The 18,793-nt window shown below is 43.3% G+C and overlaps 2 protein-coding genes across 5 annotated transcripts in view; one reads left to right on the top strand and one right to left on the bottom strand.

The window, feature by feature from the left end:
- CARS2 (cysteinyl-tRNA synthetase 2, mitochondrial) overlaps positions 1–15,145 on the top strand; it is a 34,361-nt gene extending 19,216 nt beyond the window's left edge. For both annotated transcript variants that reach the window (XM_025896219.2, XM_018084167.2), the window contains 6 exons: positions 1,800–1,866; positions 6,382–6,520; positions 8,527–8,650; positions 9,970–10,068; positions 11,112–11,372; positions 14,134–15,145. In XM_025896219.2, coding sequence (XP_025752004.2) covers positions 1,800–1,866; positions 6,382–6,520; positions 8,527–8,650; positions 9,970–10,068; positions 11,112–11,372; positions 14,134–14,208 — 765 coding nt within the window. In that variant the 3' untranslated portion in view covers positions 14,209–15,145. The remainder of the gene's footprint in view (positions 1–1,799; positions 1,867–6,381; positions 6,521–8,526; positions 8,651–9,969; positions 10,069–11,111; positions 11,373–14,133) is intronic.
- Positions 15,146–15,349: 204 nt separating this feature from the next.
- Positions 15,350–18,793, bottom strand: part of NAXD (NAD(P)HX dehydratase) — a 49,029-nt gene continuing 45,585 nt past the window's right edge. For all 3 annotated transcript variants that reach the window (XM_018084162.2, XM_029964710.1, XM_029964711.1), the window contains one exon: positions 15,350–17,615. In XM_018084162.2, the coding sequence (XP_017939651.2) occupies positions 17,465–17,615 (151 nt within the window). In that variant the 3' untranslated portion in view covers positions 15,350–17,464. The remainder of the gene's footprint in view (positions 17,616–18,793) is intronic.

The raw sequence follows: 18,793 nt of genomic DNA, 5'->3' as shown, positions 1-18,793 counted from the left end.
CATGATGAACTGATCTCAGCTGTCCTAACTAGGACACCCCATAGCTCACAATTTTCATAGAAATCTCATGAGTCTCAGCAGATGTTGTAGACAGAGTGGAGAAATAACCACAAATGCAGTGCATGAAGTTAAAATCGACATACAAAAATGTTCCCTTCCATGTCCTCCATGGTGGGACTTGTGTTGAGAAAACTAAGACTTCAGGCCTGTCTCTTTTTCCTTGTGGGTCTCCGCTTTTCATATCTGCTCTTACACATGGCTGACAAGTATTTATCCTTCCCAGTAAGTGATTTTCGGTCCAGTGAAACATTTTTTTCCTTTATAACTGGCTTGCACTTTGAAAGTTAAGCCCTTCAGGAAGTTTTTATGCCTGTTCCAAAAGAGAGGAAGTCTGTCCAGGACAAACCTTTGGCCCACCTGCATTTCAGGGTGTCACCTGGGATTCTTTAGATCCAGCTACCCTGTTTTCCCTCCCCTCCTTGTACCCTACTCCAATTTTTTCTTACCCTTTTTTTAATAACTATTAATTCTGACCCCCAAAATCAAACAGATTGTGATAACACAGGGCCAAGCAACCTGCTTTCAAAGAGCTGTGATACTTTCTCTGTTTTTAATGAAATCCAGAATTGTTTTTTCCAGTTTGGATGGTCCTTTCCCAAATTTGAATTTATTTCCATACTTTACTCACACTCTACCTCTGTATATTAGTGTAAAGCTTCTGGGCACATTGGATACACTCATTTATATAGAGTTTATTTTTAAAAAACCCACAGGAAACAAACACCCACCAAAACCATCAGAATCACTGTATATTTCTTGATTTTCACTGCCTCAGTTATTTCTGTTTGCATTTGAGAGGCATCACATTGCTGATGCTGTGCTACCTTTAGTGTTCAGGCTGGTTTAGTCTGGTAGCAGAAGCCGTATTTCAAAATATGAAATGTAAGCAAGTGACACTTTCCATATTTTCTCACTTGTACTGACTTCTTAGGATTTTTGATTTTCATGGCACTTCAGTGATCACAACCAGTTCACATATTAAAAAAAAAAAAAGAAGTGGGAATGCAGTATTCACAGTCAATCTGCCACAGTGTCCAGCCTTGCTGAGAGCAGGGTTGGAAGTGATTGAATGTTTTGTCAGTGTACTTTCCAAACATTTAAATAGTTTTTTATACTATTAATGTAAATTAATTATACTAGTAGTAATAGTAATAATTTTCTATTTACTGGAGTAAATTATTTGTGAAGCTAGGTAAATATTAGAGTGAAATTAATTAGGCTTCATAATTAATACAGATTTTTTTTCTTATATATTGCTAAGATTTATATTTGCTCATTCCCTGTTTTCCTTCATATTCTAGTCCTGCAGAAAAAGCACACTTATTTTCTTTTTCAAGAAATCTTCTTTTTTCATAAAGTTTGCAAAACTCAGGAGCTTTCCTTTCCTGTAAGATTGTATTCCAATTTTAGTCTGATAGTTTCACTTCGGGTTTTTTTGCAAAGGTCTTTATACAGTTGTATGTTTGATTGTAATTGCAAACTAGTTTTCATTGTCTTACATTGAACATTGTGTGTATATTTATAGCGTGTATATATGTATGCATGTCTGTCTTAAATGGAATTAGATTTTATTTAGTTTAGGCTTTAAACCAGTGTTAGAATTTAAAGATTTTTGCAAAGTTATGTTACTGTTCATGTTAGTTTGTCTGAAATGTGCTGTGAAACTAATGTAAGAGGGTGGAATGGCTCCTGAAGAAATTGAATAATGCTAAAGCTATCTTTTTGTGCACGGAGTTTAGGATTTCCTGAAGAAATTTTCGTCAGATCAATTCAGGATGTTTTGTTTGCGTGGCAGATACAGCTCAGGTAAGGACAAAGCCCCTTATTTGTGGAGGTGGTGTTGCTCCTGGCTTTCCACACAGGCTTTCCAAGCTGGTGATGTGGAGGTGGAGCGAGCTCTCCCTGTGGGGCCTTGCAGTTCCCTTTCAGTGGGTGGAAAGGTTTTGGTGGTGCTCTGTGGGGCTGCTCTTTGGCTCACATTTAGAAAAGCATCTTTCCTGAGCACAGTACGGAACCATTCATCTAAATACCTTCCTGAGCTGCACTTAATTGTGACTCTCAGTTAACTGCACTTTCAGTTAATGAATTACCTCAGTCTCTGATTTGCATCTGCTGCAGTTACTTGTATTTCAGTCATGATCAGCTGGTTTTGGAGACATATCTAGGTGGAGCTTTGCCTTACATTCCCGTAGGGTATGACGAGGGCTTGCTAATAACTTTTTATCTCCCTGCTGTGCTCTCATTTTTTGTCCTGTGGAGTTACTGAGTGTTCAGGCAGTTCTCTGGTGCAATGCAGCTCGCTTACACTAGCACTTGGTAACCTAATGATCAGCTTAACCTGGCAGACCCTGCTGGTGGGGAGAAGTGTGGGAGATTTTGTCAACTTCCTTGTTTACCCCGTGGTGTTTCCAGCAGGTAGATGATACTTTGAACTGGAAGAGGTTTTCGCATGAGTAGTGGTTTTACCAGTTTATTGGGGCCTGCCAAAAGCAGACGATAGTGCCCTCACCCCCGGCATGGCAAGGGAATGGTGGAGCACAGGTGTGGATAAGGCTCTGGGGCTTTGCTAGTGTCCATCAGTGTGGTGCAAGCCTTTACAGATGTGGAGTCATTGGACTGAGAAGTCTTTTTGTTTGTTAATAACTCTAACTGCTTGCAGGAGGCATCCATCTGATATTCCTGGTGGAGCCTCCCTCTCCTAGGACATGAGGAGTGCCATGTGTCCCTGAAATATATCAAAGCGTGGGATAGCAAAGAGAGAGGTGGTCATTAACTTCCACCGTGGTAGGAAGGGAGGAGTGCATCCAGCTGAGAGGTCTGCTGCAAAACAACATCCTCTTTGGGGCAGGCAGTGGGTTGGTGGTGTGCCTGGCTGTTCTGGGATGATGCTGCAGGGCAGTGGCAACCCCTGGCTGTTTCCTCTGGGTCTCTGTCAGGAAATGAAATATGCCATGGACACATAAAAATAGCTCCCTGGCTGTAGCTGGGGGCACTTGGGAGTCCTGAACAAATGTGTGTTTAAAACAAAAGAAGGAGAAAGGCTAACATCTACTACACCACCAGATATATGTATGTCATGTAAACAAGGGAGAGTTAAATGTTAATTCCTAAGCTTGTCTCAGGGCAAGGAATGTCACTGGAGCCCTGCAGGGAGGGCTGCCTGCAGGCCTTCTTCACTGCATGTCAGCTGGCTGCATTTGAACCTCTTCCAGAAGGACGTGACCCTTTTTTTTGCATTAACTCTAGGTTAAGCACCTTTCTGTGATAATAAAGGAGGGCTACCTGTGCAGAAATAGGCGGCTTTGATGAAAGGATATGATGGTGTTTTATCAGAGTGTAGTGCCAGTAAGTCTGTTGGCAGATGAGGGTTACTTGGAAGTCTGATGCGCTTGCACCTCCACCTTACAAGGCTGTGTGTGTTATTACTGCCCAGCAAAGAGCCAGAGTCAGTCCCTGCTGAGCCGGTATTTACTGTCCTGCCTGTCAGTTTGTGTCCCTGCTACCAATTCGCTTTGCTCTAAAGATAAGTTTACTGCTCTCCTTCTCATCTTGCTGTCTACTCCTAAGTGTTTTTATTAGAACAGAGATCCCAAGCACCTTCTGTTTGTTTCTTAAAAGGTTTTTATAGCCTAAACCCGTCAGCGATGGTTCCTGCCACCCCTGCCTGTTAAGGAAAGTGTTTTGTAAAATGCAGGTTTGGCGGATCAGGTGATGTTGCCACACTCGTTGGATTGAGCATGTAAAAGATTTTTGTAGGCTTGTGGGGAAGAGGAGAAGAGTCAAAGAGAAGAGGCTTTGATGCAGGACATCACTCTTCCATAGTGTGTTTCTGCAGGGGGTCCCCCATGCTCCTTCAACCTTTTTCAGGCTGGTGAGGCAGAGCTACTTGGCATGAAGCTGAGTTCTGGGGGCATTGCTGATTATCTGGGCCTTTTGCTTTGGCTGATGCCCCTGGCTATTCCCTTCTAGGCCTGAATCACCACCCTTTGGCACACCTGAGACTGCTGGGAAAAGGTTGTTCCTAGGTACCATAGGCAGCAGCAAAGTGACCCTCCACCAGTGTGCCTGCCAGGTGCTTCTGGGTGCAGCTTAAAAGGGAAGGTGCCATCTCTGAAGCCCTGTGGGACCCCATTGTGAGGCAGTGCTTTTCCTCTTGCATCTCATCATCAGCAGCTTCGCTCTATGCAGTGATGTGGAGGGGCTGTGAGCCTGCTGTGGGCAGTGGGGTTCTAGCTCCAGAATGCTCTCTTGGTCACCAGAAATCTCTGGTGATTTTGTGAACCTGAGTGAACTGCAATGTTTTGACCCCTCTGGTCCGTAGTTACTTGTTGATGCTAATAAACATAGGTTCTGTACTTCAGTGATGCAGCGATGATGCCCTCGGTGGCAAAGGAGGGAAGGAGTAGGGACTGTGGTGAAGGTTTATAGAGCTGGGCCTGCCCCTGCTGTGCTGTGGGTTTGCAGTGCCTGCAGGCGGTGGTTTAGGAGAATGCCCTGAATTGGGGATGAAGAATGGCTTTAATGAAAGCAGGCTTCATGAGGATAAACTTTCATCAGGTATTCCTTGCAGAGTTCCTGTAACCAGGGTAATCGCTTGAGTAATCCTAATGTATATAGATGATCTCTCTCAATATCTCAGTGTTTTGTAGAAGCCTGTACCTTGGTCATTTTAAAAACTGAGTAAAACTTCATTTTAAAATCAGTGTTAATGAGGTAGTAATGCAGATTTTTAATTATACACAAGTGAAAAATCTGACAAATTCAGGTCCAGGCTTATGCCTTAGTTATACTGGGGTAAATCCAAGGGAGAGTTGTTTTAGCAGTTGAGCTTCCTTGGAATTTGGGCTAACTGAACTGAGATCAGGTCTCACATCCAGCTACTTCTGTCCTCTTAGATCTGTCCCCTTGCTGAGACTGTCTGCCCTAAAGAATCTGGGCAGCGTTGGGTGATTGCACAAAGCAGTTGGCTGTAAGGTGAGCAGAGGTGAGATTGCTGTGGGTGATGCTCAGTACTGATGAGATTAGGAATATGCTGCAAGCAGTAGTTTGCATATACCTTATTGCAGAGGTCCGCTATAAAATGTTGAAGCAATACAGCGCTGACAATGTATGGCTCTGGTGTGATACTGTGGAAAGGAATTAATTTAAATTTAGGCTTGTCCTAGGTAGACACAGCTTCCACCAAAGTCATGTGAGCTCTCTTGTGTGTTGTCCAAGACCTCTTCTGTAGAAAATTGCACATTACTGTACAAATTAAAAGAAAAGCCTCCTGCTAATAGCAACTCACAGTAGAAATGAGAGGGAGCCAGTCTAGCACCTGCACTTCTGAGGGTGCAGGCAGGTGAGAGGAGCCTGCTGAACTCTTAGCCAGCAGGAGTGGACACTGGTTATTCCCAAAGTGGAATTGCCTGCTGAAGCTAGAGTCCTGCTGAATGCAGTGTAGGGGTTGTCCATGTGTGTGGATGCCTGGTTAGTGGTGTGGCTAATGTTGTTTTTCCAGTTGGAGGAAGAGAAGCACTGTAAGGTTAGGGTGCAGCAGATCATAAAGCAGAGCTTTGCTTTGGATGCAATGAATCATTTACTTTATGGTTTTATCTTTCCTTCCAGTGACTTTAAGAGGCTTCAATATGTGTAAGTTGGGTGTGATGAATCCCATCCCAGATATGCCCTTATGAGTTTCAGCAATTTGTATTTTCTCTAGTAATTGCTTCTGCAAACTGGTATGATCAGTTTAGCTTTGATATTCTGAGGGAATTGTGTATCTAGTGAAGAAGCTAGGCCACAAAATTTAGGGTTCATCTAGATTTTAGATATTGGTGAAGCAGCCCTTTAACTCTTAAAGGTTAAGCCTGGATTCCTCAGTGTCAGTAGTGAGGGTTAGACCTCTTTGGAGGTCTCCAAATACAGATTATGTCTACCTAAATTAGAACAGGAACAAAATTAGAGGTATGTATTTCCAGCTTAAATCTAGGGAAATGCTTAGAAATATATTAAATCCTAAAGCTTTGGATTAATAACTTGCAGAGAGATTCGATAATGGGAAAAAAAATTAAAGTCAAATAGTAGTTGCTTCAGTCAACTTCCAGATTCATTTTTTTGAGTCAGTCTGATACCTTTCCTATAGGTAATACTTTGTCATATGTAGTGATTGGTTTTATATTGATTGAATCCACCTAGTGTCCATGAAGAATGTGCAATTAATGGTAAGAAAAGTTTGCTGTACAAATAATAACAAACTTTTCTTTCAACTCAAAATACTGTTCCTATGTATGATAGACAACATACTCTTCATCATAATGCCTTAATTTCTTTTTTTCTTAGCAGTAGAATTCAGTGACAAGAGCATGGAGGATGCAAAGAACCTTCTTCAGGCAACCTCCTCATTTATTACAGATGCAAATGCATATATAAAAGGACAGCTGGTGTGTGACCCTGTTAGAGAAGACATACTGTGGGAAAGGTAAGCACACCTCCTGTTTCTTAAAGACTGTGATTGTTTGAGCAGTACTTTGCTGACAGGCCTAGAAGGCTGACTAGTGTTGTGATTTCTGTTTTAGAAGCAGGACAAGAAGGACTATCCAGCAGTCTTCCTTTCCAGCCCTCACCAAGGGCAGCTTTTTTATTTCTTCTCTTTCTAGCCAGCTGCTTTTCATTATAGTCTACCACAATTAGTTCATTGTGTTTTTAAAATCTGTGTTATTTATCTAGTGTTCCTGTCCTAATACAGGCATCTTTGCCCCTCTTGAGTGATGTAGAAGGCACAGCTATGGCAGTTGTGAGGGTACCTGGTTCATAAGGAGAGCTTAGTGCATTAGCGACTGGAGAAGAAAGAGAACGATGGAAGAGTAACACACCTTGGGCATGTGAACTCAAAATCAAGCTGGCTGGCACTATGGTGTGCAGCAGAGGAGAGAAGGGGTTACTAACCAAGTGTCCGAGGGCAGGGATGTCACAGGGAAGGAAGAAACTGTGGCTCTGACAGGGGTGAGGAGAATCATCTTTGGAGTCCCTTATGAAAACCAGATCGTCTTCCAGGATTGAGATGTGCAAAGCTGGGAGGAGGAGCACAGTGCTCTGGAGTCTGGGTGGGAGAGGCACTGAGTGCCCTGAAACAAGTTAAGTGCAGGCAGCTCTGGGACACAGGATCAGAGGGGAAATGGTCTGTGCTGTAGAGGTGAGAGGCAGCTTCCGTGTGCATTGAGCACCTCACTGTTGGGGAAGCTTGTGGCTGCACTGACTAGGGCTTGCAAAGGGCATAGGAGCATGTTACAGGGAAGTGGAGTTGAATTAACTAGCTGTGGTATTTGACAAAAGCAAATCCTTCAGCAGGAGGCTGCAGGAGATCTGTTGGTGAGAGATAAGGCTGAGACCTGAAGAAGTTGAAATGGATTGTCAGTAGGGGATGTGTGGGAGGGCACAACTTGTATATTTGTAGGTGTAAAAACAACCAATATGTAACAGAGCTCTTAATTACACAAGTGTTAGATACTCAGTGGAGAGGAGGAAGCTTGCAGGAAAGATTGTTGGGAGGAATGAATTAGGACAGTAGCCATCTGATATCTGAGGGGAAGCAGGCATTCTGTGCAAAACCAATTCAGAAACAGCAAAATAAGGCTCAGGAGAGCCCTTGAGAGACACTAGGATAGCTTGAGGTTCTCCAGCTAACCTTGCTCCTTGAGCTTTATTGGGAAACAGCATCGTTGGGTCAGTGTTGTTGAGCTCTGGTTCGCCTGACTGTGTATGAGAACAAGCTGCCAGCAGCTGTTTGCAGCTCCCCATTTATTCCTGCTGCTCTCCTCACCCTCCTGCTGAGAGTGGCTGCAGCTGGTGGCACTGGTTCTGCAGTGATGAGTGCTGGTTACCTGCTGGTTTTTGGGGCTGTGTACACAAATGGTCCCACCAGATCTTTCCATCTGGCCTAAGGCAGGTGGAGTCCCAGGGCTGGGATTGGGCTCACCTGGGAAACAAGGAAGCAGCGCCTGATTCTGAGATGGATCCTGACAACAGGATTCCTAGCCAACCCCAAGACAGCTCTCTTGCCAGGCACTGGAGTGATGCCTGTGATGTGGCTTTGGAAGAGAAGCATGCTGTTAGCATGATAAATGGGCTGCTGGAAAAAAACCCAGAACTTAGCAAGATTTTTGATGTGCTTAATATCAACCTCATTTTCCATCTGTTTTGAAATTATTACAGCAAACTTGCTCTGTTGTTTTTGGTTCCTGTGATTAACCATGTATATTTATTGAATGGATGTAACACTTTGGATTTTGACATGCATCAAGTTTTTCTCCTCTCAGCTGAAAGATGTATTCTCCCTGATCAGTGTAGCATTGCCCATCACAGGACAGCTAGGAAGGAGGTGACAGTGTCCTTTCAATGACTCCCTCTAGCTGAATAGCTGATGAATTCAGAGTTCTGCTGGCATCTTGTTTGTCTTATCTTAAATGTTACCTTTTCTTCTTGAAGGCTAGCCAACACAAAAGTAACCGTGAAGGCTGCGTTTGCAGATGACTTTGACACCTCCAGGGCTGTTGCAGCAATTATGGACCTCATTCACCATGGCAACAGACAGCTTAAGGCTGTTACTAAGGTAACCCATTAGGATACAGAGATCAGAAAATGACAGCTGTCCACTGTCCTACTGTTTAATGCAGACAGATTAGTTTATTGTTCACATAAGAAACCAGCAGAAACAAAGCTCCATAAATTGTTGACCGTAATGGAGCCTATTTGTCCTGACCTTATCACAGGAATTGTGCACGGGTATTGTTTTGTGCTTCGTTGTGTCCAGAGGATGTTTCTTTCCTGCTGCCCTATATTATTTATACATAAGGTTATTGAAAGGCCTGAAGCCATTGTGGCATGCTGCTAATTTTAGTGTTCTTACCCTGCTTCTTTGCTTAATATCCATGCACAGAAAGTAACCTCATTTTGTCAGTCATTTCTCGTTCTCCCCCGAATTCCTCCTGCCAGTTCTTTTGTTGAGAATGAGATGGGGTATTTGTGGGGCAGCTGCCTCGGATTTCTGGTCAGGGTGGTGGAGCTTTCCTGGGTACAGTGCAGATATCGGAGTGTCCCTGTTACTGGCTCTGTCTGTAGTTTTTCTCCTTAAGAGCTGTGAGTAAATCCACATAACTACTTATTCCTCTCTTGAACCTTCTTGCCATTCTTACCTTAGTGAGCATGTTCCTGTTTCTTTGTCTCAGTGGCCTGCTCCAGCTCATCCCTGTTCAGATCTTCTACACATTTTAGGCTATGGTTTATGTGAGGCCCTAATGAAGATGTCGGATAAAATCCAGTACCAGCTGTTAATTTGCTCGTGTGTGTCATCACTCTTATTTTTTAGGCAAGGCTTAGTCCCTTAAATTGCTCTTCAGTCTGTCATTTAATCTTGATTTTATTGCTGCTGCCTCTGGTTTCTGGTGCTACCAGGGCATGACAAAATGCCATACACTATCTCTAAGAGGTCTCCACATAGATCAAATCAGTAAGACACTCAAAGAATGATTATTTTTTTTTTTATCCTTTATACTATAGGTGCCCATGAATCTGGGATTTTTTCTTTTTATTTTGTTGCCATACACACAGCCCTTTCATGCTCAGAAGTGCTATTTTTATGTCTAATTCACTGCACACATGTAATGCACGGCAGCTTCACAAGCATCTCTTGTCCTCACTGCGCAGGCTGGTGATAAGCTCTTCCCTTCCCTCATTTATTTAAATCTTTTCCCTTTGTGCTGTGAGGTGCTTTTATATCTCTGTAAGATTACCCGTCTGGGCAGGTGTTCCTGGTGGAGGTAGATCTATATAATTAGTAATAGTTTTCCCCTGTGGACTAGGCTACAGAGAGATGCTGGGTTCTGTAATATGTATTGACTGGGCAATCTCTTTTGAGTGTTTTTTAAACAGGATGCTGGATCTCCTAGAAGCTCTGTTGTGTATGGAAGCATTATTTCCTATGTAGAAGGTTTTTTCAATGCCCTTGGGATGTCCTTTGGAGAAAGACAGGTATGAAACATCTCTTCTATGTGTTCTAGTGTATGGTAGCAACTCCAGTGTTATGTTTTATAGAATGCTTTCCAAAAGCATCAGATGTGACAAAGTAATTGATGGTTTTAGTAAACCTTTCTGCTTCCAGTTTCTTCTGTGATGTCTTAGGAGAGTGTGTGAGGAGGTGGAACAAAGTGTGGGCTTTTTTCTTCTCAGAGGTACTCTTGTGCAGCTTCTGCACCAAGGGTGCTGTTGAAATCAGAGTCTGAGGAATGAAATGAGAAAAAGTTGGCATTAGAGGCCTTTAGTTTGGTCCTGTTATGTGTCTGGCTTTCCCCCAGCTTTTCCTTTTCTTTCTGATGGTGGCACCCAGGCTGGCTTCGCTAGCTGTGTGAATATTTGCAGTTGTGACCCCCTTGCACAGAGCAGGAGCTGAGGTCCCACTCCTCTGCAGAAAGCAGGGGTGGGGGAAAGGGGCTGCTCTGCCTTGAGCCATGGTGGGGTGTGGGGAGGGGAGTGCACTGAGGTGCGAGGGGGAGCCCCCTTACATGTCTAATTCATGGAAAGACAGGAGTGGGGAGAGAAAAAAAGGAGGAAAAAGTTCAAAGCAAAGTACTGAACAGGAAAGAGCTAGTGGTTGTCTGAGCTAGTGGTTGGACTTCCCTTGCTGTATTGGATTCCTGTTGCCAGGTCTTTCTTCCATTAAATTGTCTAACCCCGTTTTAACTTATGCACACTTTTGGCATCTTGGAGGTTTTCTGTGGTGATGAGTTCCACACTCAGGTTATGCAGTGTGTTATGTTCAGGTCAGAGCACTCTGCTGACCTCCAACATAGATGCTTTCCTGTGTAGGAATACACTGAACTACTTCCAAATGTGACTCCACTGTAACTTTTTGTCCAGCATTAGTCCATATATTCCATATTAGTCCATATATTCCAATATATGGAAGATGTACAATCAAGAGAGGTGATGAGGCCTCAATGTGTGCTGCTGAGTTGGGGTTGATTTTTTTAAATACCATTCTCAGATGTTTGTAAAGTATGCTGTTTGATTTCTAGGTGGCTGTGGGAGGAGACAACTCTGCAGTGCTCTCTAATGTCCTTGACGAGCTTGTGAGGTTCCGCACAAGGGTCCGTCACTATGCGCTGGCTCTGCCGGAAGCAGCAGATGATGTGCCAACGGAGGGGGCTCCAAGAGTTAATGAATCCAAACAAGAGCAGAAGGAAAAGAGGAAGCAGTTAATGCTGGAGAGAAAACCCCTCCTGGAGGCTTGTGACAGTCTTCGTGAAGACCTTGCTGCCTTTGGAATCCAGCTAAAGGTAGAAGACAGTAACCCTCTTTAGAGACTGTTAATCACTTTTTAAGAGAACACTTATTTTTGCCCTTTGTTCCCCTTCATCAGCTTTCAGTGTTGTTTCCTGCTCCCTGAGTGACTGCAGTAGCAGGAGGTGGAAGTCAAGCCCTTGTCTGGCTGTATTGCTGCCTTCTCTTCTGCTCCCCCTCAGCCTGGTGTCTCCATGAAAGCTGTACCTACTTCTGCAGTTACTAAGGGCGTGCTGTTTAGCCATTGAAAATCTAATATTCAGAAATCTCTAAGTTGCCCAAGTTCAATCCAGAAGGAAAGGTATGAGTAATGTGTGCAATCTTAAAAAAGATTGCAAAGGAACTGGGAAGTGAACTGAGATGACTTATAAAAATAACTCCTTCCTTCTACCCTCTCCAAATTCCCCACCAAAAATAAGTCCTCATGAGAAAGCCTCTTCCATCTTCAGCAGCTCCATTCCCAACTGTTCCTGAGCCACAAGTACTTTGCTGATTCCTGTACCACTCCTCTCTCCATCCTGCTTTCTACTTTTAGTCTACACCTAATGCCACTGTTCTTTTCCGTTACCTCAGTGGCACCTCCTGCTCAAGAGAAGCCCATCCATTGTGTTACTGCCTTCTCCTGGTTTCAAGGAGCTGTGTTACTTCTGTAATGGCCCTGCTTCTTCCAGTTCCTCTTGTTCACTGCCCTTCTCACCTCTGCTCCACCCGTTGGTGGGTCAGTGTTGCTCCTTACGTGCAGACAAATCCTTGTATTCTCTCCAGTGTCTTTTTCCCTCCCTCCAGTTTATGCTGCTTATTTTTCCCTCACTTGGGGAACTGAGCCTGCCTAGTCTGCTTCCATCCTTTTGCTGGTAGGGATATAAAGCACAGTGACATCAGGGAGGGACAGTATACATCTGCTTTGGTTGCCCAATGTGAGAGCTGTCACTTGTCAGCACACCTGTTAAAAACAGCTGTGGAGCGTGGTCACTGTCTAAGGGTCTCGGATGAAAGCGAGCGTGCGATACAAACTGGGTGAGCGCCGAAGCACTGTGGTGGTGAGCTACAGCTGTGAAAGCAAAGGAATACTCTGAGAAGCTGCAATATCTGCCTCCTTTAACTTGTTTGTAAATCCTCGCTCCACTCATCTGTCAAGCAAGTTTGAAAATCCAAACAACTGTGCTGAGACAAAGTCTTGGAGAAGAAGCTTGCCTTTTGATCTGTTGGCAAAACAGCCACAGCCCCATTTCCATCCTTGTGCAGATTTGTTTTGCTTTGTTTTTAAAGGGATTTACATGTGAAAACTTCACAGAAATTGGTCAGAACCAGGATTCAGACCATTCCATTTATTTAAAAAATGTTTTTAATAACCTGAAGCTCAGCATAATCTGTCTCCTGCTCCTCCTAGAAGAGATTGTGCCAGAAGACAAAGCACACACGCACAGATGAGCACACACAGCACACATCCAAAGCTGAAGTCCTGCTTTTTTTGCTGATACCATGGAAGTATCCAAAGGTGTGCTGTGAAGGTTGCTCACATCTTGCTTTTGCAAATCCTAAAGAGTCCTGTGAACATGCAGCTCTGCAGTTCCTGACACAGGCTCACCAGAGCACACATGCAACAAGACATGGCCTTACCCACCTTCCTGCTCAGCACGAGTCTGCTTGTCTGGGGTCGGCTGTTAGAAAGTTGCCTTGGTAACACAGAGCCCACCAGGGGGGTGCTGCTTGCCTAGTAAGTGCTACCCAGCCTCTCATTGCCACAGAACTTCTGAGCTTGATGATATGCATGCAGCAATGCCTCTGCTAACAGGTTCCACTCTGTCACATGAAGCTCAAGTAAGCCAGCAACTTCTCAAGTCCATGTGCAGGAGGAAAAGCAGCAGAACAGATGAAGCAGACAAGCCTCATCTACACGCAGAGTAGACTAGGAACACCCCTGGTTTGAGGGAGGGCAAGGAGGGGGTGGCTTGAGAACCAACTCAATCTCCTTAAAAATCAGCTTTGTAAAAAGGGTAATTTCTCCTTCAGATTCTAAGTTTGTAGTTTCTTCTCTCAGGATGCTTGATGTAGATGATGTTGGCTGAAGTTACCTAACTTGTATCAAACTGATTAAAAAAATACCCATTTGTCTTTTCATGTCATTATAGCATGCTTGAAACACAAGCTCAGCTGTGCCGCTAAGTGAAATGTAGTAATTGTGTATTTATGCATCAAAAATAGTTTTCACTTTAATATAAAAAAAATTCAGCAATGTATCCCAGCATCTCTCATGAGTCAGAGCTCATATTCAGATTAACTTTGTGACCATTACAAACAGCTGGATCTAAATAGTCAGAAATATTCCGTTTGACTGTACTATTGTCTTTCAAAAATATGACCGTATTACACTATCCCCAAGTTCAGAAGGTGATCAATACATATTCTCATGTATTGACCATAAGTGTTTTCCATGTACATGAGCCATTCAAACATGAAAATGCAATTGCAGGAGTTGAGCAGAATCTGCTACTCCTGTGAAAGTCTACACCCCACTGCAGCATCCCACACTGAAGAGGTGACATTTCTAATGTGTGTTTCTTCCTTCTTAGCTGGGAAGGATTATCTGGGTTTGTTTTACAGCTCTGAGCATTATTAGTAGCAGTGGCATTCCTCTGAGATGGTATCACCACCTCCTTTGCCTAACTAACTGGATTAGTAGCTTTGCTGTATGAATCTTGTTTAAAAACCTGTACCTCCACATGCTGGGACTAACCTGGATACTTTTTCTTACAGGACAGAGCTGCTGTTTCAACCTGGGAAATTGTGGAAGGAGGGCAGACAGAGCAGCAGACTGAGAAACAAAGCTGATCCCTCATCTTTGGACTTGGTTTTTATTTCAGCTGCTTTGGCAACTGTTGTAAATATTAATTCTTTCCAAATAAAGTCTGTGGAATAGAACGGCTAACAACAATAATCTGAGCAAAACTGTTGGCACTGCCTTTGGGTAAATAAATACAGGCCTTGAAGCACACATGGCAGAAGCATCCAGAGTGCAGGGCAGCAAGGAAGCAGCTTGATTTACACCAACACTGGCATATTCTGCTGCAGAAATGTTCCAGCTCCAAGTGCTCTGTGATCTGCCTTTGCACCCTCTTCTGCTGAGCTGACACTGAGAATTAAACATAGCGAAGGAAGAGGCAAGAACTTAGGCCTGTCTTTGAGGGTGAAAACACTTAGTTTTATGCCTGTTGGTTCAACAATTCTGTTCCTCTCAGACAGAGAAGTGGGGGACACTTTTAGCCTTGAAGTATTTCCTTATTGCAGTGGTGCTGGTTTGGTCCTGTGAGACCTTTACCTGTAATATGGAGGTATATAGTTTGCTTTTGCACAGAATACACTGAGATTTCTCTAGCACTGGGAATGCAGCACACTCAGGATCTCTCCATCATAATTGGGAAGATAAAATTAGGATGCTTAGCTATTACCTGTTCAGTTACCTTTGCTTTTGTCATTGTTTGCATTAAAAACAGTCCCTGGCTGCTGTGGCTATAGGCAGAGGTGCAGAGGCCTCTCTTACCTGTGAAGTGACCTGTGTTCTAGGGCCTGAGTTGATATGGGGCTGGTACTTACCTATGGGCACACTTTCTTTAAAGTGCCCATAGGCACTTTAATTTATGAAAAGGTAAAAACCAAGCAGAACATGGCTTCATCTACAGGGCACTTCTGTGCATTGTACTTTCAAATTGTCTGTTCCAAAGGATAAAGGCTTTTTTTTCTACTGTTGGGAATAAAACGTGTAGCTATTTTTCTGTTCTCTTTCTGCATTATTGGTACTTAGAGAAAAGATGGAGGTGTCCCTTCACCAGCACTGGGGCAGGTGCTAATTTGACACAGCTGGTACTGCACTCTTCTAGTGGCAGTGTTGTAGCAAACTAGAGTGAAAGAAAGGCGAGCAGGCAGCTCAGCTGTGGGAAATGTCATCAGCACACACCAAACAAAGTCCACACAGTCAATTTGCTATTATTTTTATTTCCTACCCAAAGAAACTGCTACATTTCCAGAATGTTTAAAAAAGGTACCAATTTGTATACATTAGTGAGTAACAGTTACAACTTCTGTGTAGATTTAAAACCAACACGGCAGGTTGAAATCTGTACTGAGCTCTGTTAATTGATTGACTTCGCCTACAAATGCCATTTAGATTATAGTACCACTGATGTTCTAAATACAAAAAAAAAAAAAAGCCAGTAGCTGTTTTAAAATCAGTTTTAACTTGCTGATTTAATTTAAAAGTAGTCAGGCTTCTCAAATAGATTTAGGGGGAAAAATAACAGTAGCTTAAGTTTCCCCAAAGATGCAGACAGTTTACAAAACTGCTTAAATTAAACACTAAAACCTCATCTCTTAAGAGTAGTCTGTGAACCCTCATAGACCAACATGAGCAAACATTTAAAAACCTATCTTAAAAATAGGTAACTGGTTTAGAAAGAAAAACAAAAATGCATCGGGGTGAGGTAGTAGTCACAGTGCATCCAGAAATATCAACTCTAAGGGCTGAAAGGAAATACTTGGAGCAGCTTTTCTGATTCCAGGTGCTTTCTGCAGGCAGCTATTGAAGGTATGAGAACACAGTCTGACTGGTCTGTGGGACACCACATGCCAACCTAGAGCTGGAGCCCTGCACAGGAGTGGTTGTGGTGAACAGGTAACATCTATTGCAATAACCAGACACGTTATGTGCTTGTTCTGTGCTTTAATGAGCATAAACACCTGGAGCTGGATTGGAGGCTCAAGGGCAGTACCCACTTAAGTGTTCTTGGCATGAACTTGTCCCCCTCTCCATACTGGTTTAGTCCCTACGAGCTTTGACTGAATCTCCAAAAATTTAACAAATCGTAGTGTGCAAAAATCCCACACGAGTTCCTCTTTATACCTAACGCTTACCTGCCCTGCCAACGTGCCAGATCAGTGTGGCCCTAACAGTGTCCTGTCTCACAAAGATCAGACAAAAAGCCTCTGTGCTCTAAAAAAGTAAAAGTACCAAGTACTAAGTACTGCACTTGAAGCTCAGACACCAACCACCATTTTCTGTTCCTGCCTTTAACCTGCAGCATACAGCTGCCTGCACACTGCTACAACAGTACAGGTACATGCTGTGGGCTGCCTTCAACTCTTATTCCTGCTGGCTAATTACTATCCACCTATGGATCTGTGTGCTGGTCTTCTCTGAGCTCTAACCCAGCAGGCAACGGGAGTTTTAAAAGCACTTTACTCTTCCATGATCACTGAGAGTCTGACAGTTCTGTTTGGTATCACTGAGTTTCTTGCCCCACCTAGTACCTCTCCAAATGATAATTTCACAAATTTATCACATTGAGTTCCAGATGAGTCAAGACTAGATAAAGAAACAGAATTTTAATTTTTTTTTCAGGTAAGCCTAATTACCGTTTAATGAATTTTGCTGCTGAGATACCTACAGTATATCCTATTCTGCCACGGGGGGACCTTTTAAAAAACAACAAAATAAGACATTGCAGGAAGGGGTGCCTTGTCCAAATGAATGCTGCCTCTGGGACCGGGAATGGGAAAAGGCAACTAATTACATTCAAAATCTACAGCAACTCTCATGCACTCCCTTTCCAAAGAGGCTTATTTTTTGCTTCTTAATATACTAGCATGGCAAAAAACTGAAGTGCAATAGCTAATTCTAGACAGAGGTTCTAAGAATGACAACATGATAACCTTGGTGCAGTCCAAGAAATTCAGTTGAGCTGGTGGAAGAATTTTATCTAAATATCAAGTGCATTTTTTTTGCTGTTCACACTTTAGTTATTGCTCAATAACTATCAAAAAGAACAGAGGAATACTTTCAGTTTAGTTTTATTATATTATAACAGATCTGCAACTACAGCTTATTTCAGCCAAAACATTTTTGTATTCCAAACTCTTAAAAAATATCTACATTAATCATATTTTTCTATTCTTAAAAATAAAAAAGATCTACCTAACATACCAATGTTGCTACAGCACTTGAAAGGGTGCATTACTTATGTAAATTCTACGGTACATGTAATTACTCTTGCAGTCATTGTTCTTCCTTTTCTTCTTCTCTGCTGCTTTGGCTTCAGGTTTCGTAAAGTTTGCTGAAAGCTGTTCCAACTTCTGAAACCATGTCAGAGGCTGTCATTGAACGTCCGAATTTTTGAAAGGCTTGGTGGTTAGACTGCCTCGTAAGAGAGCAAGCTCCAAATGCAGCCACTAGAAAGGGATTTTGACTAAAAGGAAAAAACCAAAAAACAACAACATTATCCAGAGAATCCAAACACTCTTGTGCAATCCATAAGGTGGTGGACATCGTCTTTGTACCCCTAAATGCCAGGAAAGCCTCTCAAGCAAACATCTGTTTCTCAGACTCACTGCAGAACATCTTTGTCTGAATTTTTTTTAACAAATACTTCCCTATCCGTGGCATAGCATGTGACTGACTCAGAAACCAGGGCCAAAGGACGCAAGAGGAAAACAGGCTTAAAAAGTGGGGAAGAAGGTGATCCATGTCTAGTTTTACTGATTTGATGCTTCATCCTTTCCTGCAGAAGAAGATCAAATATCACCTGGCAGCGTTTTAACTCCCTTTCCTCTCCATTTGCTGGGTAACTCCATTTAGTTTTGTCTTGCAGGGGGTGAGGAAGGATGTGGGGATGCAGGCAAGAGATGATTTTTAACAGGGCCATAGTGACTGCTCCAGAGCCCTCATGATACCAGCTTAAAAGTGGTACAGTGACCACCATAGCCCACGACGGAAATTAGGCACACTGCCTTAATGTCTCCTACGTGCTTACAAACGGCCTAAGAGAGTGTACCCAGCCCCAGACCTCAAACACTGAACATCCCTTGGAGAAGCCAGCACAGTCTTGCCACCTCCAGAGCACCTTTTCACAGGCTGGGCCATGGGAGTCACTTTTGCTGCCTTACAACAGAAAGCAACTGCAGAATAGTTCAGCAGCCAGTGCTGCACTCCAGGTTCTGGCTGATTAAAATTCTCACAAAGCTCAACCATAGCTGAGGCATCACTGCCTGTGAGTCACTAGGGACCTACTGACAACTCTGCCAAGTGAGAGTTTTGTGAAGGATCCTGATGTAAAACACAGGCTAAGCAGGACATGAGTTTACAATTAGGTGTTACTTAAGGGGCAACTCCATGTAACTCATCAAGGTGCAGGAGTATTTAAGCCACTCTGAGAGTCAATCCTGGATGCCCAAATACTGCTCTGAAACAAGAGCTGTGCACAGGCTTCTGGGCTCAAGGCAGTTAAAACACTTGTTTCAGAATTCCACTCTGCACAGACCTGTTTTGAAATGACAGAACCAGGCACAAGTGTGGCAAGACTGGCTGGACTGCCTGCAGTGCAGTCTGCAAGCAGATGCCCTGACTCACTGAACCCAAGAAGCTCCT

Source organism: Manacus vitellinus, unplaced genomic scaffold, assembly GCF_001715985.3.
Source record: "Manacus vitellinus isolate BGI_N305 unplaced genomic scaffold, ASM171598v3 scaffold_7_pilon, whole genome shotgun sequence".
Classification (NCBI taxonomy): Eukaryota; Metazoa; Chordata; class Aves; order Passeriformes; family Pipridae; genus Manacus; species Manacus vitellinus.
This window is presented reverse-complemented; position numbering and strand designations above follow the sequence as displayed.